Source organism: Dipodomys spectabilis, unplaced genomic scaffold, assembly GCF_019054845.1.
Source record: "Dipodomys spectabilis isolate Male_0828 unplaced genomic scaffold, ASM1905484v1 ptg000165l, whole genome shotgun sequence".
Classification (NCBI taxonomy): domain Eukaryota; kingdom Metazoa; phylum Chordata; class Mammalia; order Rodentia; family Heteromyidae; genus Dipodomys; species Dipodomys spectabilis.
The window spans coordinates 1,178,929-1,206,645 of NW_024870842.1; the positions used below are offsets into that span (position 1 = coordinate 1,178,929).

Here is a 27,717-nt window from a genome sequence, read left to right on the forward strand (position 1 = left end):
ATGCAGGGAGCAAAAGCGCAGGAGAAAGTTCCAAGGCTTAGCAGAGACTTCACGTCCCAGGCCCCAGTGGACATCAAGAGCATGATGCCTACGGAGAGGAAGTCTATGTGGAGGACGGCGGAGGAGAGGCGGATGTCTGATCTCACCCGTGTGCTGGAGTGGATGGAGCGGAGGTGGGGAAAGAAGAAGCGATCCATGCAGGTGCGTGCGGTGTTGTGGAAGAACAGCAGTTGAAGGCTTTGGTCCAGTTCACTGAAATAGGGGAGAGAGACTGAGATCTTGACACCCCAAAGCCACAGGCACTAGGATGAGCTAGTGGAAAAGTACTGATAGATGTTAGAGGGAAGGTGAGTTCATGTGTCAGGCATTTGTGTTTATGGATTTGTGTTCAAAACTAGGCTCCTCCTCTCCCACCAAAACTGATAGGAGTGCATGAGTCTTGATTAGATTTATAGGCTCAGCTCTCAGGGCCATGAGAAAGGCTGGACAGTTCTAGAAACGTGTCAGGAAGCTGGGAGGTTTACCTCTCAAGGGGACAGACTTTCCTAATGCAAGTTTCTAAAGTAGATGCTCTAAGAAAAAGGCAGTCCTTGGTCCAATGCCAGCAGCAAACTGTACTGTGGGGAAATGTCACTATCCTTCAGGGTTTGAAAAGCACCAAAGGAGCCAGGCACAGGTGACTCAAACCTGTAATCCTAGCTACTCAGGAGGCTGACATCTGAGGATCATTATTTGAAGCCAGCCAGTACAGAAAAGTCCATGAGACTCTTATCTCCAAATAGCCAGCAAAATAAAGCTGAAAGTGGAGCTGTGGCTCAAATGGTAGACTGTCAGCCTTGAGAGAAAGAGCTAAGGGACAGTGCTTAGGCCCTGAGTTCAAGCCTCAGTACCAGTAGACAGAAAGAGAGGGAGGGAGGGAGGAAGGGAGAGAAGAAGGGATGAAGAAGGAAGGAAGGAAGGAAGGAAGGAAGGAAGGAAGGAAGGAAGGAAGGAAGGAAGGAAGGAAGGAAGGGAGGAAGGGAGGAAGGGAGGGAGGGAGGGAGGGAGGGAGGGAGGAAGGAAGGAAGACAGGAACGAAGGAAGGAATGAAGGGAGAACAAAATACAAAAGGACTGTGCCTTCGAGGATCTTTGTGCAGACAGGACAGGATCCCCCCCCACTGTCCCCTGTCATGTCCCTCCTCCGGATGGCTCCGGGTTGAAGGGCACTCATTCCACAGCCATTGTTCTCCATGGGACTCCTCGTATCTGCATGACTCAGAGGCCATCCTCACGTGCCTTCCCCTCGATAGGAACTATAGCTACCAACTTTGCCCTAGTTTTCCCCAGTGTTCCCTATCTCCAGCTCATCTTCAGTGGAGAAATGAGCTATGGGCTTGGAGATCATATACTGGGTCAGGATGCCATTAGCCCTGCCACAGCCAGCCCCAGAGCAGAATGGGTGTGCGCCGCGTCACTAATGGCGGTGCTTGAGCTGTGATGAACACAGCCTCCCCGGTGCACAGCCTTGTATGTGGCTTGTCTTCTCAGCAGCACTTGGCCACTATCTGAGGTCAGAAACTGACATGAAAGAAAGGCATTTCCTTTGAGGAAGTTGCCCTTCATGAAAGGCAGAGGCTTCCAACTCAGTCCTCAAGTTCCCTAGGCCAGTACTTCGTACCTGCCTCCATTTTCTCGTTCTCCAAAGATCAGCACCCCACATCTCAGGAAAGTGGTGACTCTGATCCCCAGCTTCCTTCTCTCCTATACCCAGAAAGGCCCTGAGTGCCAATCCCAAAGAAAGATCAGCAGCCACTGGCTAACAGCCCCCTCCAACGTGCCTGTGACTTACAATACCCCTGCACCCTCACCCCCTGCCATTTGAATGCTGGATCCCTGTCACATACAGAAATGACAAGAAATGACAGCCATTTGAATATCTAACATGTTTTAACAGCTTGACCTCATCTGTGGCTTTCATTGAAGAAGACTGTGGACCTAGGGGGGAGCAACCTCACACTGACAAATCTGCTTGCCTGCCTTCATCATTATTCTTTGCAGAAACACTGAACTTCCCCTTGACAAATCTTACAGGGCAGGTCTCAGGCGGTGGCCGGTGGTAAGGGGACATGTTGGTGATGACTGTCAAGGCCCCTTTGGCCTCCTCTACTTTTTTACATCAGGCCTGGCCACTGGGCTTTGCTCCCACCCCAGACCACATCAGAGAGGATTCCAGATTCCTGAGTCTCAACCACATATATTTCTGAGTTAGGGACAGTGACGGTGGCTTCCAGTGTAAGGCTTCAACTCTGCCCAGAGGATGGGGCTGGGGGTGGTGAACAACAGTAGATCCTCCAGGGATAAAGAGGAACACAGGAGGTAGACCGCCCTGGAGGATATGACCTTGTCCCCCCTACCCCTCATTTCCACCACAATCCCTGGCCCTGACCCCAAGGCGATTGCCCTTCCTCACTAAGCCTAGCAAAACCCTGCAGTGAAATCACAGCTCCCATTCCAAGCAGACCCTGGGCCAGCTCCTTCCCACTTACCCTTCTGGCTCATGGGAACTTTCTTTGCATCTGCATGGTGGCCTCCCCATCCACCACACACACACACACACACACACACACACACACACACACACACACACATACATCATTTAGCACCACCTTCTCCCAGTGGAGGTCCTGCTATTAGCCCACTCTTCAGACAGAGAAATTGAGTCCTCAAAAAAGCAGCCATTTCCCCAAGGTAGTACAGTGGACCAGGCTTACATCCTGCAGTCTCACTTTGCGCCCACAGCCTGGCCACTGTCCCTATAACCACAATGGCAGGGTTTCAGGGACAGACAGCCAAGTTCACCCTTCCCATAATAAATCTGCATCCTCTCCGCTCCACTGAGAGGCTGGGTCTGGTGCTTTCTGGATGACTTTTCCTTCATGCACGCTGCTGGATTCCCACCCAGAGGACACTGGAGACCCCTAGCAAGCCTTCCTTCTGCCCCTGCAGTGGGAGCTGTGAGGCAAGGCGCAGGCCACAGCCAAGGCGCCCAGCTCAGACAGGGCTGCTCAGCTCTCCCACAGCTGACCGTGCTCACCTAAAGAGGACCTTGTGTTGGAACAGAATGCTCAAGATGAAATGAGAAGAGGAGAGATCGGAGTAGGCTTCAGATTGGAGACTGGTCAAGGAGTCACAGATAAAAGACCTTTTGGAAGGAACTAGAATTCCTGCTAGGTCTGAGGAGCAGAACTTTCATAGAGAAGAGGAAGGGAGATACCAATGTGTACTAAAGGAGTGAGGGACAAAGCCAGACTTGGCATCTAGAACTGGTCATTCTGCAACACTGAACAACCACGGTTGGACACCATGATGTGATTACAAGCCAAAGGACAGAGTGGATGAGAGTTCCAGAGAGCAGCTACCTGAGGCGGAGAGTGTTCACAGGAGCCTTTCACATGTGCCAACCCTTCCTTTGATTTGTTGTGTTTCTGGGTCTCTAGTAAGAAAATTTTGGCCTGTGCCAAGGAGTCCTAGGGTTTCTCCTTTTCCATCCTGTAATGTTTTCAGAGTATCTGCTTTGACTCTGAGATCTTTGATCCATTTGGAGTTGATTCTGGTGCAGGGTGACATATAAGGATCTAGCTTTAGTTTTCTACAAGTAGTTAACCAATTTTGCCAGCACCATTTACTGAAGAGGCTGTCTTTCTTCCATTCTATTTTTTTAGCTCGCTTATCGAAGATTAGATGGCTATAGGTCTGTTGGTTCATTTCTGGGTTTTCAATTCTATTCCATTGGTCCTGAGGTCTGTTCTTGTGCCAATACCAAGCTGTTTTGACTACTATGGCTTTGTAGTAGAGTTTGAAATTTGGTATTGATATTCCTCCAGCAGTGTTCTTTCCGTTGAGGATCGTTTTTTGCTATTCAGGGTCTTTTATTGTTCAATATGAATTTTTGGACTGCCTCTTCTATTTCCTTGAAGAATGAGGTTGGAATATTGATAGGTATTGCATTGAATTTGTAGATAGCCTTGGGAAGTATTGCCATTTTCACGATGTTGATCTTTCCAATCCAGGAGCATGGGAGTTTTTGCCACTTTCTAAGTTCTTTTTTGATTTCCTTTTTCAAGCTTTTGAAGTTTTCATCATAGAGATCCTTCACTAATTTGGGTAAGTTAATTCCTAGGTATTTTATTTTTTGTGGGGCTATTATGAACAGAGTTGTTTTCCTAATTTCAGCCACACATTTCTCATTGTTGGCATACAGAAAAGCCATTGATTTTTGAGGGTTAATTTTATACCCTGCTACTTTGCCAAAGTTTTGAATGAGCTTGAGTAATTTGGGAGTGGAGTCCGTGGGATTCTTTAAATACAAGATCATGTCATCTACAAAGAGGGAGAGTTTTACTTCTTCTTTCCCTATTTGGATCCCCTTTATGTTTGCATCGTCTTATTGCTGTAGCTAAGCATTCTAATACTAGATTGAAGAGAAGTGGAGAGAGTGGACATCCTTGACTCTTTCCTGAGTTAAGAGGAAATGGGTCCTAATTTTTCCAGAACCTTCATCATAAAGGGGTGTTGGATCTTGTCAAATGCTTTTTCTGCATCTATTGAGATACCATGTGGTTCTTATCCTTGCTCCTGTTGATGTGATGAATTATATTAATTGATTTGCATATATTGAACCAGCTTTGCATCCCTGAAATGAATCCTGTTTGATCGTGGTGTATGATGTTTTGGATGAATTGTTGAAGTCGATTGGCCAAAATTTTGTTGAGAAGTTTTGCATCAATGTTCATCCAAGAAATGGGTCTATAGTTCTCTTTCTTTGATGAGTCCTTGCCTGGTTTTGGGATGAGGGTTATGATGGTTTATAGAATGAGTTCAGTAGTGAACTTTCTCTTTCAATTTCATGTAAGAGTTGGAGAAGTATTGGTGTGAGCTCTGCTTTGAAGGCCTTGTAGAATTCTGCTGTAAAACCATCTGGTCCTGGGATTTTCTTAGATGGGAGGTCTCTTATTGCTGTTTCTATTTCAATGCTTGAGATGGGCCTGTTAAGATGGTTTAACTCATGTTGGTTTAGCTTTAGCATGAAATTGCAGAGCTTCTGCATGGCAAAGGACATAGCCAGCAAGATCAATAGAAAGCCCACGGATTGAGAGAAGATCTTCACTAGCCATACAACAGACAAGGGTCTCATATCTAAAATATACCTGGATCTCAAAAAATTAAATCCCCCAACAACAAATCCTCAAAGAAACAACTGCCCAATAAATAAGTGGGCTAAAGACTTAAAGAGAAACTTCTCTGAAGAGGAAAGAAGGATGGCCAATAGACACATGAAGAAATGCTCAACTTCCCTAGCCATAAAAGAAATGCAAATCAAAACAACATTGAGATACCACCTCACCCTAGTTAGAATGGTTATAATCAAGAACTCTAATAACAACAGATGCTGGAGGGGATGTGGACAGAAGGGAATCTTACTGCATTGTTGGTGGGAGTGTAAACTTGTTCAACCACTTTGGAAAGCAGTATGGAGGTTCCTCAAAAGACTCCACATAGAGCTCCCCTATGACCCAGCAATCCCACTTTTGGGCATTTACCCAAATGTTCACAAACAAGACCACACTAAAGCTACCAGCATGACTATGTTTATTGCAGCATTATTTACCATAGCTAGGATATGGAACCAACCCAGATGCCCCTCAGTAGATGAATGGATCAAGAAAATGTGGTATATACACACAATGGAATTCTATGCCTCCATCAGAAAGAACAGCATTGCCCCATTTGTTAGGAAACGGAAAGACTTGGAAAAAATTATATTAAGTGAAGTAAGCCAGGCCCAAAGAAACATAGGTCCCATGGTTTCCCTTATTTGCAGTAACTAGTATATGTCTGAGTCAAGCAGAAAAGGTCAGATAAGTTGATGTTAGGGAAATGAACCCTAAGATATGTATTCAATTTTTTTCTTTCATGCAATTGTTTCTAACACATTTATAAGATGATTTCTTTGTTGCTTTGTATGTCCCTCCCCCACAGTATAACCCCTGCTTTCACTGTATTTGATGTTGGTATAATTTGTGGAGGGGAAGGGAGAAAACAAATCATTTAAATAGGGATACAGGTGGACCCATTGCAACAATGAGATGTACAAGTCGTTATGTCAAAAACGAACTTTACAACTTGGGGGGGGGGGGGTTGGGGGGAAGAATATTGGGTGGGGGGAGAATGGGAAGGGATGGGAAGGGGAAACAAAGGAGGAGGCTACAATGCTTGATAAGAAATGTACGCATTATCTTGCCCATGTAATTGTAACTCCTCTGTACAGTATTTTCACAATAAAAAAAATAAGAATAAAAAACAAAGAAGCCTTTCACATGACACAGTGTGGAGTCTTGGAAAGGCAGCTCAGGACCCTTTCTCTGTCTTTTCAGAGGCAAAAGGCCAATGAGGAATTCTTTAGAGCAGATAAGGAAGATAAGAAAATCAAAGCCAGCCAGAAGAAGCAAGGAGAAGCCCCAAGGGTGTCATTCCAGGGAGAGGTAATGTGCTGCCTTCCACCTCCTTTCCCCAATGGGATATGGCTTCAACTCTCACTGAAGGCTCTGAAACACATCCCTGTACCACAACTGCAGCCAAAAGAAAATCCCTTACATGCTCCTCACTCCTATCCAGCATCACCCAACAAATCACAGCATTCCTGTAGTCTATTCCCAAGTGCCATAGCTTCCTCCCTCCACTCTTCTCCCCCACACAGCTCAGGAAATATGGGAGCCCCAAGTCATGGGGACAAAAGGGCAGCTGCAGATCTCTTTATCAGCAAGGGTTGTGGGGTTCCAGGGTGCCTACTAGCCTCCTTCCAAGTGAGGAATATTACTAAGCCAGCATCAAGAGCCCGCCCTCCCACTCAGACCTCCCTAGGACCCAGAGCAGGCCTCCCCCTGTCACCTTTGCCCATTTTTTCAGCAAACTCTGAAAATGGCTGTTTGGGTCAGCTTCTGTAACTGGGTACCTTCTCCTACTCCCTACAAGGACATAAAGCAAAAATCCACCAAGAGAAGAGAGTCCAAGTACTCCAAGAAGCTCGGAGTGGAACAGCTGGGCAAGCAACTGAATATAAACCTGAGCAAAGATGGCCAGAGGAAGTCTGGTAAGGGAGTAGACTTGTCTCCAGAACATCATAATTGTTCTCTCCAAGGGACCAGAAATCCATGCCATTAGATTCAAATCTGGTTCATGAATCAAAGCTGGAGAACCCTGGACATGTCCCTCCACCTCTGGGGTCTACATTCCTCCTGTATAAAACAGGACATCAACACGCCTTGTGTTATGGCTTAGCAGTCATACATGCAGACCACCTGGCCCAACACTGAAGGTGCTTAAAAACATGGCTGGCTATCTGTGATGAAAAGCTCACTGAAAGGAGGCCCAGCCCTGGACCAGCCCTTTGGCTTCTTTAAGCCAAAGGATATAGGGAAAGAGGAATCAGGAAAGAATTCCAACCAGCCCATAGGGCAACCCACCCCATGGGGAAAGTGGGCAGAACATCTGGGCAGAGCCTGACAGTCCTTCTATGCAAGAGTGCCTTGATTGTGCCCAACAAAAGAAAATCTGTTTTCTTGTTGTTGTTGTTTTTAATTTAGTATGCCAAAGCCATTGTGAGCAAACTGTAGTTGTTTTCTGTCATATGTCAATGTGACTATCCAGTACAGGATCCTGGGTGGAATCCCAGAACAGTACATTAGTGGAGAAACTCATCAAATTCCAAAAAGCTCTGTGAGGGGCCAAGGGAAGCTTGTGGCTTATGAGATGTGCCATGGTTATGCGAGATGTTAGCATTCAGAAAATGACACCCTCTTTGATTTCTTTGTAAATATTCTGTAACCCCATACTTACACCAAAATAAAAAGAGTATTTTAAAAGTAACACCAAATTGGCCTAAACCTTACGTGAAACTTCACACTTCAGCCAAGTATTCTGTGACCCCCCGTGTTGTCTTGTTCCAGCATCCTGGTCCTGTTTGTAGCCTTCAAGATTTTCTTTAGATCTTCCTTTCAGTGGGGGTAGATTTCCTCTGCTCCTTTCCAGATAGGATGAAAAGAGCCTTTATTCCTCCCCAAAACTTTTGCATGAAGCCTTGAGATGGAAGCAGCATCAGAGGGCCCATGTCCAGAATTGTGTAGCCAGCAAATCAGAAATTGGTGGTGAGTTCCTTTGATTCCCCAGTATTGGGGCTTGAACCCAGGACTCAGTGCTCTTGTTAGTTTTTTTTTTTATTCTTTTTACCCAAGGCTGGTATTCCACCACTTGAGCTGTGCCTTCTGGCTGCTAGCCAGTTGACTGGAGAGAAGAGTCTGTTGGACTTCTCTGCCCAGGCTGATTTCAAACTATAATCCTCAGATCTCAGCCTTCTGAGAAGCTAGGATTATAGGTTTGAGCCACCAGCACCAGGTACCTCTCCTATCTCCTGCCCCATGTTGTTCCTAGATACGTTTTCCTACAGGGAAAGTTTCTGATACTTTTGCAGTATCATGCTGGGATTCGAGTAAGGTAAGGTCAGGGCACAAAACTAACCTAAAGAATGAGAATCTGCTTAAATTCCTCAGCACCCACCAGTCTCCTCTCTTACCAGTCCTTGATAGCTATTGTCCTTCCCCTTCTTTCCCTCCCCAAACTCTTGTTTCTCTGCCATTTCTCACCCCATGTATTCCCATTATAATTTGGAATTGGAAAGATTTTTGTTCCATTTGTCTTAGTCCCAAAGTAGGAGGGATATTTTTCTCAAAAAAAAAATTTCCTTTAAAAAAAATCTTATACCAGCTGACTAAATATTTCCATCTTAGTGCCCACATACACAGCAAGCAAGCTGATTTGACAAATTCCCCTTTAATGAGGGCAAATGGAGGTGTCCTCTCTCCTGGTGTAATGCAACTAGTGGCCACTGGAGAGCAGTAAATGGGTCCATCCAAGAGCAACAGCAGGTATTCAGAAACATCTAAGGACCAGATCCACTGGGATGGAGGTGTAGAATCTAGGACTTGGGGCTGAGCCCGGACACACCAAGGGAAGTTTCCTGTGCACACTGACTATAGCCTAAATTAAGCAGGCATGATCTGGCTAGGGAGATGAGTTCAAGACAAAGCAGCCCCTAAGCAGGGCATGCCCATTCCCAATGTTAGTTTGGAAACTCAACATGGCTCCACTGCGCCCTCTGTCTCAGAACATGGCAGCACCTAGACACAGTCAGAAATTCTGTTCTGCTTCATAACCTCTCTCACCGACATGACCAGTTTCCATGAACAGGTACCAGGTCAGATTACCTTCATCTAGTTCACTTCCTCTCCATTTTCACTACCAGTATCTTAGTCTAATTTTGGTTCTCTTCCTCTATGAAAGTCTCTTCCCGATTTTAGACTTCATGGCTGCCACATTTACATTTTGCACTTAAATTTGAGCCAATGCCAATGGCTCACACTTGTAACTCTAGCTACTGAGGGGGCTGGGATCTGAGGATTGAAGTCCGAAGCCAGCCCAGGCAGGAAAGTCCATGAGACTCTGATCTCCAATTAACTACCAGAAAACTGGAAGTGGTGCTGTGGCTCAAAGTGGTAGAGCACTAGCCTTGAGCAAAAGAGCTCAGGAGACATTGCCCAATCCCTGAATGCAAACCCCAACAACAACAACAACAAAATAAACTTAAATTTGTGTCTTTAGACTGAAAGTGAGTTTCTTTATAACACCATCAAAGAAAACTAATAAAGTTCTAGTAGACCACCAAAAAATTAACAAGTTGATTGGAAATTAATTCAGAATAATTCTCTTAAAATAAACTACAAAAACATTCTCAATGAACTAACCAAAAAAACTAGCGAAACTAGGAAAATAATAATTAAGCAACACAGAGATAGAGCCACTTTGTTTTAAAAATAAAAAAGCAGGACCAAGAATGGTGGCATAGTCCTGTAATCCCAGATGCTCAGGATGGCAGAGACAGAAGACATGTGACTTAAGCCAGCACAGGCAAAAAGTTTATAAGACCCTAACTCAAAGACAAGAGACACATAGTGGTTCACACCTGTAATCCCAGGTACCTCCCAGAGGAAGGATCATGGCCCAAGGCCAACCTGGGCAAAGATAGATCAAGGAGCTATCTGAAAAACAAAGGCAAAAGGATTGTGGGCATAGTTCAGGTGCCAGAGCACTTGTAAGACAAAGGAATATCTTGATTTCAATCCTCAGTACAAAGAAAGAAAAAAGAAGTCCAAGAGATAAAGAATACAGTGTCTTCTTTGAAACATAAGCATGCAATAAAGCATTTTAACAGTCAAGTTGATCAAAAGAATCACTGAATTCAAAGACACCATTGAAGTCTGGTGCAACAGCTCACATCTGTAACCCTAACTACTTGGGAGCCAGAGATCAGAAATTTTGAGGTTTGAGATCTTCCCAGGCAAAAAATGATTGTATTTTAGTATAAAAGTAAATATAAATAAAAATTAAATATTTTAAACTACATGGAAAACTAGCTACAATGAGTACTACCAAACTTGCTTTTCACCTTCTGGTAACTGTCTTATAATATTACTACACAAAACTCCATACATGTATCAAACTATTGGCTTCTTCTCCAGTTGATAATGAGGTTTACATATTTTTTATGTAGCCACTAACAAATTGTTATGATGGTAGTTACTCATAATTCTAAGGTGTAGGTAGAGTACAGTGATTTGATACATGTATTATCCAATCAAGGAAATTAGCATTCCTATCTTTACAAACTCTAAACTCTTGTTTTCTCCTTATTTTGATAAGTCTTATAGATTGTTATAGAATTATGATTACCCAGTATGCTAGAAAATACCAGATCTAGTTCTTGCTAGCCTCTTTCCATCCTTCTCTCTCTTACTCCCACAGTGTATATCTGTGTGTGTGTGTGAATGTGTGTGTGTGTGTGTGTGTGTGTGTATGAGAGAGAGACAGAGAGACAGAGAGGGAGAGAGGGAGAGAGATAGAGAGAGGGAGAGAGAGAGAGGAAAAAAATTGGGGCTTGAACTCAGGGCTTCATGTTCTCACTGGCTTTATCATTCAGGGCTGGTGCTTTACCACTTGAGCTGTAGTTCCACCAGCTTTTTGCTGGTGATAAGAATATCACAAACTTTTCTGCCTTAGCTGCTTTAAACTATCATTCTCAGATCTCAGCCTCCAGAATAGCTACAATTACAGTTGTGAGCTTCTTGCACCTGGAAAAGCTCTTCTTTTAACTTGGACAATTTCCATTGTCTACCTCAAGCATTTAAAGCATAAGTACATCAAAATCAAGTTCTTGTAGTATGGGTAGCAGTTGATATTGTTTCCACAAAGTCCGATCAATTCCTATGTTTAGAGAAAAACTCTAGAGAAAAACTCTAGTTATAGTACTGTGTTCATGAACACACAAGAAAAAATACATATCATACCATTGGGGGCATAAAATAGAGAAAAAATAAAAATCACATCATAAAAAAATAAAATCATACTCTATGCCTTTGGTGAAAGTTTAACTGTTAGGAGGTTAGAGTAGGATTTTGGGAGTTTTAAGCTGTTTTGTAATGACCACAGAGGAAAGCTCAGTAATAGAGTCGAACCTAGCACAAGGAGAGCAGGACAGGGAGACAGGAAGGAAGGGACTGTAAACAATCTGAAAATGACAGAATGACAATGTAACTCCTTACTTGTCAGTTATTACTTTAAGTGTAAGAGGATTAGTCTGCAGCTCAGCCCATTCTACACTGTTCTAAAATAACCCTCCGGAGTGAGCAGTGTGGCTACCGGTGCTGGTGATGGAAGTGCCAGGCATGTTGATAGAACCTAAGAGGGCTTAGGTGTGGCATCATAACATGTCTGAAGGGGAAGGGGAAGCTGGAGATGCAGGAAGGAAGCCAGAGGGACAGACTTGCTTCATATCAACACGCTCCTCTGATGCAGACATTAACCCTCACCATCCAACCCCATTGCATTGGAAGTCGAGTTTCCAATGCAAGAATTTGGGGAATCTGAACTAGAGCATTCTCTAACCAAAGTACAGTGAATGGAGGCACTGAAAGAAATCCAACCATATGCTGCACTCCAGAGGCTCATTTTAACTTTAATCACACATATAAGCTGGTCATCAAGAATGGAAAAAGATATTCTGTGCAAAAGGAAGCCCAAAGAGAAAAGGAGGTAGTTAACTAATATCACACAACAGATCTTAAGTTAAAAATGGTCACGTGAAGCAGGACACCAGAGCTTACACCTGTAATCCTAGCTACTTAGGAGGCTGAAATCTCAGGATTGCAGTTCTGAGCCAACTCCAGGTGGGAAAGTTCATGAGACTCGTATCTCCAATTAACTACCAAAAAAGCCAGAAGTAGAACTGTGGCTCAAAGTGGTAGAGTTCTAACCTTGAGCAAAACGGTTCTGGCACAGCATCCAGGCCCTTAGTTCAAGCCCCAGGACCAGAAAAACAACAACAAAAGATAACATGGCCCCAAGAAGGTTATTAAATAACCATGAAAAGATCAATTCATCAGAAAGATGTAGTAGTTGTAAATACGTATGCATCCAACACCAGATCACCTGAATAGATAAAACAAATATTAACAGAACAGAGAGGAGAAATAAATAGCAGTACAATAATAGGAAGAGAATTTAATATCCTAAACATAAAAGGAGAGCTAGATCAAGTTGACAGAAAAATCAATACAGAAACAGCAGAACTAGAAAACACTATGGACAAATGGACCTAACAGATGCCTGCAGAACACTCTATTCACCAGCCACAGAACGCACATTTTTCCAAGTTCACCCAATATATCCATAGTAGGGCCTATGTTAGACATTTTAACAAATCCAAGAAAATTTACATCATTTCAAATATCTTTTCTGAGCATAGTAGTAGTGATGAATCAAATCAGTACCAGAAGGAAAAATGGGATTTTTCCTTAAATACATGGAAATTAAATTACACACCTAGATAACTAAGAGTTCAAGGAAGCAATCAAAAGTACATTTTAAAATTCCTGAAAAATGGAAACAGAAACACCACATATCAAAACTGATCATGGCTTCAAGGTCAGTTCTAAAGTGAGTTGCAGCTGTAAATACCTACATTAAGAAAAATAATAATAAAAGAGAGAGATATCCCAAATAAAGAAGCCAACTTTATGCCTTAAGAGCTAAAAAATATTTGTGAAGGGGAAGGGAAAACACAAATTGTTTAAATAAGGATACAGATGGACTCATTGCAACAATGAGATGTACAAGGTGTCAAAAAACGAACTTTACAACTTCGGGGGGGGGATGGGGGGGAGATGGGAAGGGATGGGAAGGGGAAACAAAGGAGGAGGCAACAATGCTTGATAAGAAATGTACTCATTACCTTGCTCATGTAATTGTAACCCCTCTATATGGTATTTTCACAATAAAAATAAACAAATAAATAATGGAAAAAAAGAGCAAAGTAACCCCAAAGTTAACAGAAGGAAGGAAATAGTAAACTTTAAAGCAGAAATAAAGGGTATCAAACAAGATTAATGAAATTAAGAGATAAGTAAAATTAAGGAGTCCTTAGGTAAACTAATCAAGAGGGGAAAGACATGAATAAACCACAAATGAAAGAGTATACATGATGACTGCCACAACAAAAACAGAAAAGATCATAAGAGATTATCACAAATAATAGTACAGCAATATATTGGTACCTAAAAGTAATAGAAGCCAGAATTGGTGACTCACACCCATTATCCTAGCTACTCAGGAGGGTCATAGTTCACCACCACCCAGGGGCAAAAGGTTTGCAAGATCCCATGTCAACCAATGATAGCTACAACACGATGGTAGGTACCTGTCACCCTGGCTATTTGGAAAAGTAGATAGGACAATCACAGTTTAGGTTGGCCTGGCACACATTTGAGACCCTCAGAAAAATAACAAACGCTGAGTGCTGGTGGCTCATGTCTGTAATCCTAGCTACTCAGGACGTTAAGATACAGAGAATCTCTTTTCAAAGCCAGACTGGGCAAGAAAGTCTGTGATACTCCCAAATAACCTACAAAAGAGCAGGGCTGAAGGTGTGGCTCAAGTGATAGAGTGTCAGTCAAGCCAATAAGCCAAATAAACACAGGGTCCTGAGTTCAAACCCTGATGCCAGCAAAAATAAATAACAAGCAAAATGAGCTAAAAATAGAGCTCAAGTGGTAGATTATCTGCTTAGCAAGTTTAACATAAGGAGATCAAAAATATCAGTACTGCCAAAAAAAAGAAAGGAAAAAGAATACATTCCTAGAAAATAAAACCTGACAAGCAAAAAAAAAAAAAAAAAGACCAATAATAAGAAGATTAAATCAGCACTCAAAAGTCTGTCAACAACAACAAAAAAAAAGCCTAGTGAATTCTACCAAACATTTAAATAGGAATTAACAAAAATCCTTCTCAAACTCCCAAAAAATTTAAGAGGAAAGAACACTTCCAAACGTATTTTAGAAAGCACTCCCTAATATCAACTCTGATAATGGATTAGTTTGTATTATAATTTTGTTACTGAAAAACTGCAACTCTTTGTCTCTATGGTTTCAAAAAAAATGAGTCCATGGACACAGAGGTAAAAGTAAAACAGCAAAGATTTATTGAATAAGAACACAAGCAGAGCTCCCAGTAGACAAGAGGGGGTCCCAAGGGAAGGTCCTGCCTGAGATGTGTTTTGCAGGGGTTAAGAAGGTGTCTCTAGGAGAGAGCTACATGACTCTCAAGATCATTGGACACCCTGAGGACCACAGCAATCCCAGACCGGATCAGAGGCTTCATGAAGCCTGTATGAGCTCTCTGTGCATCTCCCTGTGTTGTCATTTAGCCTCTCTGACTGGGTGCCCAGTTCCGCACACACCAATGGGGTCCAATCAGTCCACTCTTCAAGTGCAAGTCTTCTGGGGCAGTAGGCTTCAATGTGATGCCCAAGGATGTCATGTGCAACTTCTCCAGGTTTGGTGATTGATGTCTATGGGACTGCTCGAAGCCATGGTGAAGGACAGAATCTTTATGGGTGGGGACTAATTGCACAACCAGGCTCTTGTTCTGCTCTCAGTTTGTGAAGTGTTCCTGAAAGGCTCATGTGTGAAAGACTTAGTCTCCAGCAGGCAAGACCTCTGCCTTATTAATTGATCTCTTGATTGACTCATTTTTAACTGGCATCTTAGGAAGGAGGGCTCTAGTTGGAAGAAGTAGCCCACTAAGGAGTATGCCTTGAAAAGGTACCTTGTCCCCAGTCCTTCCTAATCAGCTGCTTCCTGGCCACCATGAGATGAACAGCTCTGCCCACCTGCCTTTCCACGAGGATGCTCTGCCTTACCACAGGCCCAGAAATAATGGAGTCACCTGCCCAAAGGCTGCAACCTCTGAAACTCTGAGACAGAATACATGCTAACTCTCTCACATTTATTTCCTCAAGTATTGGTTACAGCAACAGAAAGATTGACTTAATATCCAAAATGTATAAGGAGCTCATAAAACTCAATATGAAAAACTAACAAACAAACCTGGATAAAATGGCCTGAAATTTACATATCAAAGATGATATGCAAATGAAAACAGGTACGTGAAAATGTGCTCTGCATCACTAACCAAAGAACTGCAATCAAAGCTAAAAGAAGATACTACCTCACACCTCTTAGGGTGGCTCATGTCAATGACAAGAGCTTGTTTTCATTTGCATATCTGGGCCAGCCTGAGCAAAAACTTTGTGAGACACCCCCACCTCAACCATTAAAAAGTGGGATGTGGTGGCACCTGCCTGTCATCCCAGCTGGGTGAGAAGTGTAAATAGGAGGATCATGATTCAGGCAGGCCCAGGTATACACAGGAGACTCTATTTTAAAAATAACTAAAGTAGAGCTGGGAAGGTGGCTCAGTGGTAGAGTGCTTGCCTTGCATGCTCGAGGCCCTGAGTTCAATTCCTCAGCACCACATAAGCAAAAAGGAAAAAGCCGGAAGTGGCGCTGTGGCTCAAGTGGTAGAGCTCTAGCCTTGAGCTGAAGAGCTGAGGGACAGCGCCCAGGCCCAGAGTTCAGGCCCCACGACCGGACCCAAAAAAATAAAAATAACTAAAGTAAAAGGGACTGGGGATGTGGCTGAAAAGGAGGAATGTCTGCCAAGGAAAAACAAGACCTTGAGTTCCAACCCCACGCAAACAAGCAATAACCAAACCACAAAGGGCTGGGGGTGCACCTCGAATGATAGAGTACCTAATTAGTAAGCCCAAGGCCCTGGGCTTTCCCACCAAAGCGGGGAAAAACAAAGAAGTGTTAGAGAAGGTGTAGAGAGAAGGAAATCCTTGTATGCTGTTCACAAGAATATAAATTGGCACAGACTTAGAAAACGCTATAAATTTCCTTGGAGCCAGGTGTATGTGGCTCATACCTGTAATCCTAGCTACTCAGGAGGCTGAGATCTGAGGATCTTGGTTCAAAGCCAGCCCAGGCAGGAAAGACTGTGAGACTCTCACCTCCAATTAACCACCAGAAAACAAAAGTGGCACTGTGGCTCAAGTGGTAGAGCACTTGCCTTAAGCTGAAGAGATCAGGGTCAGCGCCCAGGCCCAGAGTTCAAGCCCCACAACCAACAAAAAAAAATTCCTTGTAGGGGGCTGGGAGGGTAGCTCAGTGGAAGAGCGCTTGCCTTGCATGCATGAGGCCCTGGGTTCGATTCCTCAGCACCACATAAGCAAAAAGAAAAAAAGCCAGAAGTGGCACTGTGGCTCAAGTGGTAGAGCACTATCCTTGAGCTGAAGAGCTGAGGGACAGCGCCCAGGCCCAGAGTTTAGGCCCCATGACTGGACCCAAAAAAAAAAAATCCTTGTAAAGGTTAAAAATAAAAAACAGAGCTACCATATGATCTAGCAATCCCACTTGAGAATATCTGCCATAGGAAGTAAAGTCAATATTTTGGCAGCATCTATACCTCTATATTCATCTCAGCACTGCCAAGAAATGGAATAAGCTAACTGCCCAGCAACAGATCAATGAATTACAAAGAAGCAGCACATACATACAATGGAAGGCCATTCAGCCACAAAGAGAAGCAAGCCCCGTGTAGAACAAGCAAGAGGTCACTGGCTGCACCCGTATGCAGCATCTATTCAGAGCAGAATAGTGGTTACCAGTGCTGGGATGGTGGTAAAGGGTACAAACTGTCAGTTATGAGTAGATTCTGGAGGTCTAGTGTAAGGTCATTGCATGTTCATGAAATAATAGTTTAAAATACAGTACTTATAATTTGCTAACGGAGGGTAAACACACTGTCCAAATATGCACACACAAAAGATAACTAAGCAAGGTGATGCACGATTACCAAACAGCCTGTCACAGTCATTCCTAATACATGTGTATGTGTACAGCCTAAATACAAACATTTGTGTTACTTGACCCTTAGTACAGCTAGAAAAACTGAACATATTTTTCAATCTACCTCTCAGCCTTACAATCAGAGAGGTTACTTACTCTGCATAAAGCTTTTGATAGCACTGGGTTTTAATTTAACATTTTGGTATTTATTCATCTATTTGTTACTTCTTTTTTCCCCTGATATTTTTTGTACTATTTTTGCTTCCTCTTCCTCTTTTTTAGCTTGTAAGCTATAACTCTGTTGCACAATCTTGGTGATTGATTTAGAGATAATAACATACACCTTTAATTTATCTCAGCCTAACTTCACTTCATGGAAAGCATAAAAAGAATTTCCAATAATATGTTTGCATTATTCTTCTCTCAGGTTTTGTGCTTTAATGTCACACATTATATTTTTCCATATGTTCTAAATGTTTTGCTTCAAAAGACTATATTTATATATATATACATACATATATATGTATGTGTGTGTGTGTGTGTGTGTGTATATATATATATATATACATATATATATATATATATATATATATATATATATATATATACCACATTTTCTTGATCCATCCATCTACTGAGGGACATCTGGGTTGGTTCCATATTTTAGCTATGGTGAATAATGCTGTGACAAACATAGCTGTGCTGGTAGCTTTAGTATGGCCTTGTTTGTGATCATTTGGGTAAATTCCCAGAAGTGGGATTGCTGGGTCATAGCAAACTCTATATGGAGTCTTTTGAGAACCTCCATACTTCTTTCCAGAGTGGTTGAACAAGTTTACACTCCCATCAACAACAGTAGTGTTCCCTTTTGGCCACATCCTCTCTAGCATCTGTTGTTATTAGATTTCTTGATTATAGCCATTCTAACTAATGGAATTCTATTCTTCCATCAGAAAGGATGACACCACCCCATTTGTTAGGAAATGGAAAGACTTGGGAAAAAATCATATTAAGTGAAGTAAGCCAGACCCAAAGAAGTATAGGTCCTATGGTTTCCCTCATTTGCAATAATTAGTATATGTCTAGGATAATTTTATCAGATGAGCAGAAAAGCTCAAAAGCTATGTACATATGACCATATAAGATGATGCTAAGCGAAATGAACCCCAAGATATAGACACAAGAGGTCTTTCTTTGTTGTTGTTGTTTTTAGTATACTACATAATTTTTTGTTTCTTTTGTATGTTCTTCCCCCTATGGTATATCCCCTGTTGTCACTGTACTTGGTTTTGGTATCCTTCATCTTGTATACACATTTATCTAATTTGGGGAGGGGAAGGGGAATAACAAAACACTGAAACATGGACATAGGATGACCCATTGCAACAATGATACTCACCAGACACTATGTTGGAAATGAACTTTACAACTTCAGTGGGCGGGGGTTGGGGGGGATAAGGGAGGCAGGGGAGGGAAGGGATAGTGGAGAACAACAAAGGAGGGGATAACAATGCTCGACAGGAAATGAACCCATTACCTTAGTTATGTAATTGTAACCTCTCTGTACAGCATCTTTACAATAAAATTTTTTTTTTGTCAGTCATAGAGGTTGAACTCTGGGCCTGAACGCTGTCCCTTAGCTCTTCAGCTCAAGGCTAGCACTCTACCACGTCCGGTTTTCTGAGTGGTTTATTGGAGATAAGAGTCTCATGGATGTTCCAGCCTGGGCTGGCTTTGAACCATGATCCTCAGATCTCAGCCTCTTGAGTAGCTAATATTATAGGCATGAGCCATCAGCACCCAGCAATAAAATTTAAAAAAAATTTAAGACTATATTTTTAGCCAGGCACAGGTGGCTACTCAGGAAGCATAAGTCAGAGGACTCTCATTCAAGCCCAGCCCAGGCAAAAAATTCACAAGATTCCATTTCAACCAATAGTAAGCTGGGTACAGTGATGCATACCAGTTGTCCCAGCTACATGAAAAGAATAAATATGAGGATCATAATCCAGATCTTTTCATAAATGTGAGAAATTGCTATTCAAATATAGCAAGAACAAACAGATCTGAGAGCATGTTTTTAATAGAGCACCTGCCTACCAAGCACAAGGCTCTGAGTTCAAACACAAGAATTACAAAAGTATATACATAAATTTGCTTTAATTTTAAACATTTTCAGGAGTCATTTAAAAGGAGACATACGTGTTTATCTGCATTTCTAGTTTTTTCCATCTCTCTGCATAGATCTAAGTATCTTGCCCCAAGCATTGTCTGTCACCCTTAATGAACCTAAATAAGAACATAAGTTCATGTTATTTTATGTTTTCATTAAAGGTATTTATTTCACTTTTGTTTTTGAAAGTTGACTTTGGCTGAGTGTGGCATTCTAGACTGACCATGTTTCTTCTTTCTTTAATGATGAGGTGTCCCTTTGTCTCCAGTGGGAAATTGGCTGTCATTCTAATTTATTTCTTGATAACTTACCCTTTCCTTTGTCTTTTTTTAAGATTTTTACCTTTAAGCAACTGAAAAATGATGAGCCTGAAGGTCATTTACTTCATGTTTCTTATGTTTGTGTTCCGGGTTTGTTATAGACTTCATCAAATGGTTATAGACTTCATCAAATTTGGGGAATTTCTGGCCACTGGGTTTTATTTTTCTCTTCCCTCTCTTTCAAGTATTCCAGTTCTAATAATACATACTTAAAGCTCTGCAAGTCACTAGCTTTACCTTTCAGTCTTTTCTCCTTGTAATTTTTCTTGTATAGTCTCTATCACCATGTTTTCAATTTTACTAATATTTCCTTTTGCAATCTTATCTGTTGTTAATCCTGTTCTGTGTATCCTTGATTTCGCACATTGTCATCTTCTTCCCTAGAACTGGGATTTGGGTGACTTTTAACCTTCTGCATCTCTCCTTGAAATGCTCGTGCCTTGGTGAATAGAACAGATACACAGAAATTGCTGGCCTAGTGTCCTGTCTGGGCTGATCTGGACTCACCTGAGAAGAGCCTTCCCCTCACTCTGAAGTCATCTGCGTCCTTCTTATCTGCTGTACCCACCCTGCTCTACCTGGGTTATGGATTGTCTCCCCAGCTTAGGGAACTGCTGAGTCCTCTGCCCCCTTCCATATGCTATAACCTCCTGCTGCTAACTAGGGCCCTCACAGAGCTCACCTCATTTCTATGCCTAAGCTTAATCAAGGCTCACTTCCCTGTGTTTTCTGTTTCCCAATGTTCCTACAATATGCCCATTAAATAAAATGCTTAGAAGCTAGATATTCAGTTCCTCACATTGGCTGAAAGCATAAGTTTCTGCGTGGTTTTTCTAAGAATAAACCTCACTGAATTACAGTGGCAGATTATTAAAAGTTTTAAGAGGAAGTTTCCAAGTTGGATTTGAATTTCAGAAAGATCATTTTGGATGTCAGGTGAAAGATTCTGGTAAAAGATTCTGGGGAAACAATCAGAGCCCATTTCTAACACAAATCTTAGCAAATGGCAAACTCCAAGAAGCTGGGAATTCACTTGGGTGTGCTGCCACGAGCCCATGTCTAATCTAGGTCAAGAGATATTTTCACCGCAGAGGGCTGGAGAACCACAGCCTTTACTGTCCACAAGTGCACAGCCCTGGTGCCAAAATTGTCCCACTAGAAACCTAACCTGTCTGTTCAGGCATAGACCAAGAATGGGAATCATGTTAAGTCTCCAGACAAAACAGAATGTTGTTAGTGTGGGTTCATCCATGGGCCACCCCTTGCCATGGAGTCTTGGGCACCTTCACCAGCTTTCTCATTCAGTAAATGGAGATGATGTGTGGAGGTTCCAGTGCCCTCCTCTACCAGAAAGACCATGAATTGTCACTACCTTTAATACTATTTCTGTTCTTTCCAACATAGGTGCCTCTGGGTCCAGAAGAGGATCAGACATCCCAGGAAAGTTCATGATCTTATCTCCAAGAGTCCCATTTGAGTCAAAAAGGACATTCAGACCATGATTTTCCCAGGACATGGCACCAGTTCTCAGTATGCATGAACAGGGACCCTATTACCTTGTGAAGGACCAGCTGCCAGACCAGAGTGCCATAGCAGGCATAAAGTGTCCTGATTCTGCAGCTTTCCCATTGTGAGGCTTTGGGCAGATCATACTATCTCAAAGCCACTGTCTATCCATTTGTATAAGTGTAGGAAGTCTACACTCATCCCCTTAGGCATATCCTGCTAAGATCCTTAAACTTAGCTGAGAAGATTTCTGCAAGTTCTCAGAGAATGAACAACTACCTTACAAAGGAAAAAGAATTAGACTAGCATCAACCCTAAAGTGGTACTTAGACTACTGAGAGTAAAGACCATACCCCATAAATCCTACCCCAACCCACAGATAAGTCATTGCTGGTGAATGAATGATATTTTCAGACATAAAAGTAAGAACACAGCAGGAAGTGGCGCTGTAGCTCAAGTGGTAGAGCGCTCACCTTGAGTTGAAGAGCTGAGGGACAACGTCCAGGCCCAGAGTTCAAGCCCCACGACCGACAAAAAAAAAAAAAAAAAGTAAGAACACAGCAAAAGTGGGGACTCATGCTTGTAATCCTAGGGAGAAGGAGGATCATAGTTTGAGTTCTGGCCTGCAAAAAGGACCATGAGTCCCTATCTCAATCAATAAACACCTGAGTGTGGTGGCATGTATGCCTATCATCCCAACTATGTGAGAGACTAAGATGCAGGCTAAGGTTCCAGGCTAGCTTGGACAAAAAAAAAAGTTTGTGAAACTCCAAGTCAGCCAATAGTTGGGCATAATGGCCTGCACTTGTCATCAGCTATGACAGGGAGCATAAAAAGCAGGATTACTGTCCAGGCCAGGCAAAATAGCAGGATTACTGTCCAGGCCAGGCAAAAAGCAAAACCCTATCTAAAAAATAAACAGAGCAAAGGAAAGCACTGAGGTTGTGACTCCAGGGGCAAGGTACCTGCTTAGTAAGCACAAAGAACTGAGCTCAAATCCTGTGCCACCAAAGATAGAAATAAAAAGTGAACTGCAGAAAGTGCTGTAAAAGAGAACAAAGGCATCAAATTAGGAAATAATGGATTTAAAAATCAAGCAATCTTACTGTTCCTTCCGTTATTGTAGACCACATAAAACAGGTATTTCTGCATGAATTTAACAAACTGTCACACAATATGAACACATTGTATCAAAACTTAGGCAAATCTCACAATAATGTGGGTGCGAAAAATTGTGTATGGGCTTGATCTCGGGGCCTGTGCCACTTCACTTAACTTTTTCACTCAAGGCTGATGCTTCTACCCCTTGAGCCATACCTCCACTTCTAGCTTTTTGCTGGTTAATGGGTGATTAGAGTATCCCAGACTTTCCTAACTGGGCTGGCTTTGAGCAGTGATCCTTAGATTCAATCTTCTGAGTAGCTAGGGTTACCGTTGTGAGCCACCAGTGCCCAGCTATTTTTTTTAATGTCTTTGTCTTGGTGCCCTTCCACCTAGCCCACCTCTCACTCTCCCAGGATCTAACTCCCTGGTGACATATGTCCAATTTCAGACTTAGACATCAAGGATGCAATTGCTCTGGAGTCCACTCAGCGGCCATACCGTCGGCAAAGCTCATCTTTGGACCCCATATTGCAGGATGGCATATTTAGTGGCCGCAGGGTGAACATCATGAGAGACTGGGCCACCAAGACCCCGGACACCACCTATGAGCGCAAGCTGAAAAACCTCATGGACAAGGGCACGGAGCCCAAGATTGAGAATGTGAAGATGCTGAAGCCAGAGGAGGTGCTGAGCTGCCGGTGAGCAGCCCCATGTGGTGCCAGGGTCCTAGGATTTTGGTGCTGGCCGCTGCTGTCTCTATCCAGACAGCTGGAAACCTTGGGGGTAGGCTCAGTATGCCTGAGCTGTGACCCTGGGTTCCAAAGAACCGCTCTAGGCTCAAGGCGTGACTTTCCCAGCAGCCTCCTGCTGTGTTAGGTGCTGTCATTCTAAAGCCACAGCTCTGGTGTTTCCAGGACTCTTCCCAGCTACCCATTTGTTCCACCCCAGAAACCAGAGCATTACTCCAAAAGGAGAAGAGGGTCTCATGTTGCCTTGAGTTAACAGGAAATCCCTCTAAGATCCTAGCATTAAATGGTCCCCACCCCTCGTCACATCGGCTATATGTTTGGGGTTTTAGTCTCCTAAGTGACCATGAACAAGGTACAAAGCCATTTGGGGCTGGCTGGTCTTAGCAGAGATTCCCCTTGCTTGCTTGTTCTCTATTTTTGTTTGTTCGTTTGTTTGTTTGCTGTGCTAGTACTTGAACTCAGGCTTGGGGCTTGAACTCAGACCTGGAGCTTTAACTTGTCTTTTTCACTCAGAGTTGGTGCTCTACCACTTCAGCCATGCCTCCACTTCAAGCTATTTGCTGGTTAATTGGGGATAAGAGTCTCTAGGATATATCTGCCTTGGCTAACTTTAACCTGTGATTCCCAGAACTCAGCCTCCTGAGTAGCTAGGATTTTAGGCATGAACCACCGGCACCTCACATTGTTCTATTTCTCAGGATTTACTAGGTTTTAGTAACACCACACAGCCTGGCTCCCACTGCACACAACAAAAACAGACAAATCTGAAGATTCCTCTCCTTAGCCCAGCATTATTCTTTTCTGTAAGAACAAAGTTCCTAGTTGAACTGTTTAGCTGAGGCGAAATCCAGACCACAGAAACCTGTGGTCATCAATCTGAAGTTGATAGCAATAAACTCATCAATAAACTCACCTGAGGGCTTGCAGTGCCGCTGCTCCCTGACTGGTAAGGGCAGATGATCAAAATGAGCGTCTGCTGACAGGTGGACAGGGAGAGTCCCATTGACTGCCCTAGTTGGGGGTCCCTTGCCAGGATAACTTTGCCTATGGTGTTGAAATGAACCAGGTGCTTCTCATTGGCTCTGACAGCCTTACCTGGGCTTCATGGTGGTGAGAAAGGATATCTGGACAGAACTCCTACCCCACACCCCAAGAAGGCAGAACATTTGAAGAGACAGCATCTTCAAAGCCATCAGAAACTGCAAGGAAGGGATGAATAGAGCTTGGTGGGATCATAAAGCCTGCCGCAGGCACAAATACATAAAACTGTCCCAGGCTGGCAGCTCAGGAAACAAAGGAGAGACTCATGAAGGCACCTGAGTTGGCCATAAAAGCAGGTGAATCTCAGGAAAACCTTGAAGGCAAAATGTCTTTACCAATGAGCAGAAAAGCAGGTTATACCAACCTGCAGCTTCTCCCCTATCATCTGTTACAAAATAACCAACTAGCAAGTAGCCTGACAGAGGGCCTGACCCCTCATACTAATGATCACACCAAGCAACCAAGCCTGGTGGCACATACCTGCAGTCCCAGTCCTCAGGGAGGCTGAAACAGGAGGATCATGAGCTCCAGGTCAGGACTCTACAATTGTGAGGCCTTATCAAGAGTGGAGGAACTTTTTATCTTCTGCCATGGGCCATTTGGATATTTATAACATCATTCACAGGCCATATAAAGTTATCACAGGCAGTTGGCCGTGGACAACAAATGGCCTGTCATGTACCAAATGATTCTGATGTGTAAACAGCTTATACTGGAAGGTTCCACACCCCTGACCTTAGGATGGAGGTCAAAGCCAAATATGGAGTCAGGAACTCTGGCCACCATAGCAGATACTTTCCTGATCTTATAGGAGAGATGGAACCAATTCCATCCCTCAGTGTATATCACAAGTGTGGATATCACAAGTGTAGGGGACTTCAGAAAACATTTTGAATCAATGTGCTAACAACTTGGTTGAATATTATTAACCCAAAGTATACAAATCTATACCTAAAGCTGCCTAGGTATTATGTCCACTGTTGTGAATTTCTATCACCTGGCCTGTGGCCTCTATGGATCTACACATAACAACAGAAAGAGAGATGAGTGATGCTGGGCACTGTGGCTCACGCCTGTAATCCTAGCTACTCAGGAAGCTGAGATCTGAGGATCATGGTTCAAAGCCAACAGGGGCAAAAAAACACCTGTGAGATTCATATATCCAATTATCTACCAAAAAAAAAGCTAGAAGTGAAAGTGTAGCTCAAGTGGTAGAGCACTAGCCTTAAGCAAAAAGTTCAGGGCCAGCGCCCAGGCCCTGAGTTCAGACCCCAGGACCAGCACCAAAAAAGAGAGACAGGGAGATTTGGGGGGGGGGGATGCACGTTGTAATCTCCCACTCAGCTTCCTGTGGCAGCTTCTTCTAAATGCCATTTGAATTGTGGCATTTTAATTAAGAGTCCTCAGAATAGGATGCGCTTCCTCCCCCCCACCCCCCACAACCCACAGTTGATAATCCCCAGATAAATACCTTTCATTGTGTTGCTTTGTTTCCTGCCAACTTCTGTTCTTGCGCTAAATTCAGAAGCTGTGGGAAAGAGGGGAGAAGAGTATTACTAATGCCAGCAAAATGATTTCTCAGAGTCACCAGTCAGTAAACTCCCAGCACCTCTATGGAGAACTCTATTGTCAGCCTCACCAAGGCAAGAGAATGGGCCCCTGGGGAGGCCCCCCCCTTTTATCTGATGCCTTTTGCCTTCCTTCTGTCCTGCAGATACCTGCGGCTGTCCAAGAACAACATTCGCACCCTGCTAAAGCTCTGCAAAGACGTGGGAATGGACGTGGACATCCACCCCCACATGGTGGAGGCAGAGATAGACGCCAAGAAGGTGTTCGACACGAGGCCCAGCATAGCCCTCTAGGGGGGGTTCTGAATGAACCCCCAGGCTCCCTCTGCCCTGGGCTCCTCCATGGTCCCCATGTGGCTGCAGCCTACCCTCTAGCATGTCCCTGTGCATCTCTTTTAGACCCGTAGACAGGAAAACACGCCTAACTACATGAGTGCTTGTGCTGGTGTAGGCTTTGTCTTCTGCACCTGGGAAGCAGCTTTTGGAGAAATCAGGGTGCTCCTCACCAAAAAGAGGAGAGCCCTTCTTCCTAGGAAGAAGTGAAGAAAACAGGCCTCTAAGTCCTGACAGGGATTTCAGGAAGGACAAAGGTTATAAAGCTCTGATTGGGGACCCACACATCCCCTGCATGGAGCCAGGCTTTGTGGGGAGCTAACCTTCATGAGTGTGGGGAAGGCTGAGTTAGCACCTAAGAACTAGCGCACCCTTAGATGCTCACAGCCACAGGCTCCCCACTCACTCTGGGACCTTACCAAGGGCCAGAATCTAGGAATTCATTATTTCCTGAAGCGAAGCAACCAGAGTGGGCAAGCAACTTTCCCTCAGTCACAGAGGCACAAAATGACAGACTGGGGCGAGATAATGCTGGCCCCCTTGTAAAACAGAGCCGATAGGCCCATCCCACAGGGCCTTTCAGAGCACCAGCCTTGCCCATCCTGTTTCCCGGGTCCCTGTCTAGTCCTCACCAGCCTTTCAAGTAAATTTGAATCTCACCAGCCGCATGTACTAGTTGTGTGATTTTAAGCTCTTTAACTAACTCTCTGGGTCTTCTTTATCCTTTCCTTATCTGCTAAGGCTAGCACCAGGCAGGCAGAAATCAAGTTCTGATACCTAAGAGCTCCGTTAAAATGAGAGCTGTTGCCCCAGTTCCCAGTGGATAAGGAGCTCACTTCGCAGAAAGGACCCCACAACAGGAGTGTCCACGTTGAGTCACACGCTATCCATAGTAAAGCCCTGAGCTTCCCATCCAGCTTTAACTTCCACAAATCAATACGCAAAAGGCAGATCATGGGATAGAAAAGCAGCAGACAAGACAGCAGAAACCTCTGGGAAAAGGGTCCCCACATGGCCAGTGGACAAAAGCCAGGCTTTGGTGACTCACACCTGTAATCCTAGCCCCTCAGGAGACTGAGGCTTGTGGATCGCAGTTCAAAGTCAGCCCAAGCAAGAAAATTCATGAGACTCTTATCTCCAATTAACCACCAGAAAACTGGTGTTGTGGCTCAAAGTGGTAGAGCTCTAAGCTTGAGCAAAAAAAGTTCATGAATAGCACCCAGGCCCTGAGTTCAAGCCATATGACCAACAAGAGAGAGAGACAGAGACAGAGACAGAGAGAGAGAGAGAGAGAGAGAGATGGGCATGGGGGGAGGGAGGGAGGGAAGGAGGAAAGAAGGAGGGAAGAGAGGAAGGAAGGAAAGAAGGAAGGAAGGAAAGAAGGGAGAAGGAGGGAGGGAGGGAGGGAAGGAAAGGAAGGAAGGAAGGAAAAGAAAGAAAGGAAGGAAGGAAGGAAGGAAGGAAGAAGGAAAGAAAGGAAGGAAGGAAGGAAGAAGGAAAGAAAGGAAGGAAGGAAGAAAGGAAGGAAGGAAGGAAGGAAAGCATCAAAGGATGGGAACTTCTGGAGTGGCCAATGGACAAGAATGTT

General features: G+C 43.6%; 1 protein-coding gene across 1 annotated transcript; it reads left to right on the top strand.

Moving 5' to 3' along the window:
* CUNH16orf78 (chromosome unknown C16orf78 homolog) lies at window positions 1–26,090 on the top strand. Its single transcript, XM_042693453.1, has 5 exons — window positions 1–201; window positions 6,416–6,523; window positions 6,948–7,131; window positions 22,887–23,136; window positions 25,943–26,090. Exons 1-5 carry the CDS (start codon window positions 1–3, stop codon window positions 26,088–26,090), a joined length of 891 nt encoding a protein of 296 aa, XP_042549387.1.
* Window positions 26,091–27,717: the final 1,627 nt, after the last annotated feature.

Excerpts from the sequence above, each read along its gene's own strand:
- CUNH16orf78 (XM_042693453.1), top strand. The coding sequence starts at position 1 with ATGCAGGGAGCAAAAGCGCAGGAGAAAGTTCCAAGGCTTAGCAGAGAC. Across the intron at positions 7,132-22,886 it reads AGATGGCCAGAGGAAGTCTG|ACTTAGACATCAAGGATGCA; the intron begins GTAAGGGAGTAG and ends GTCCAATTTCAG. Across the intron at positions 23,137-25,942 it reads GAGGAGGTGCTGAGCTGCCG|ATACCTGCGGCTGTCCAAGA; the intron begins GTGAGCAGCCCC and ends TCTGTCCTGCAG.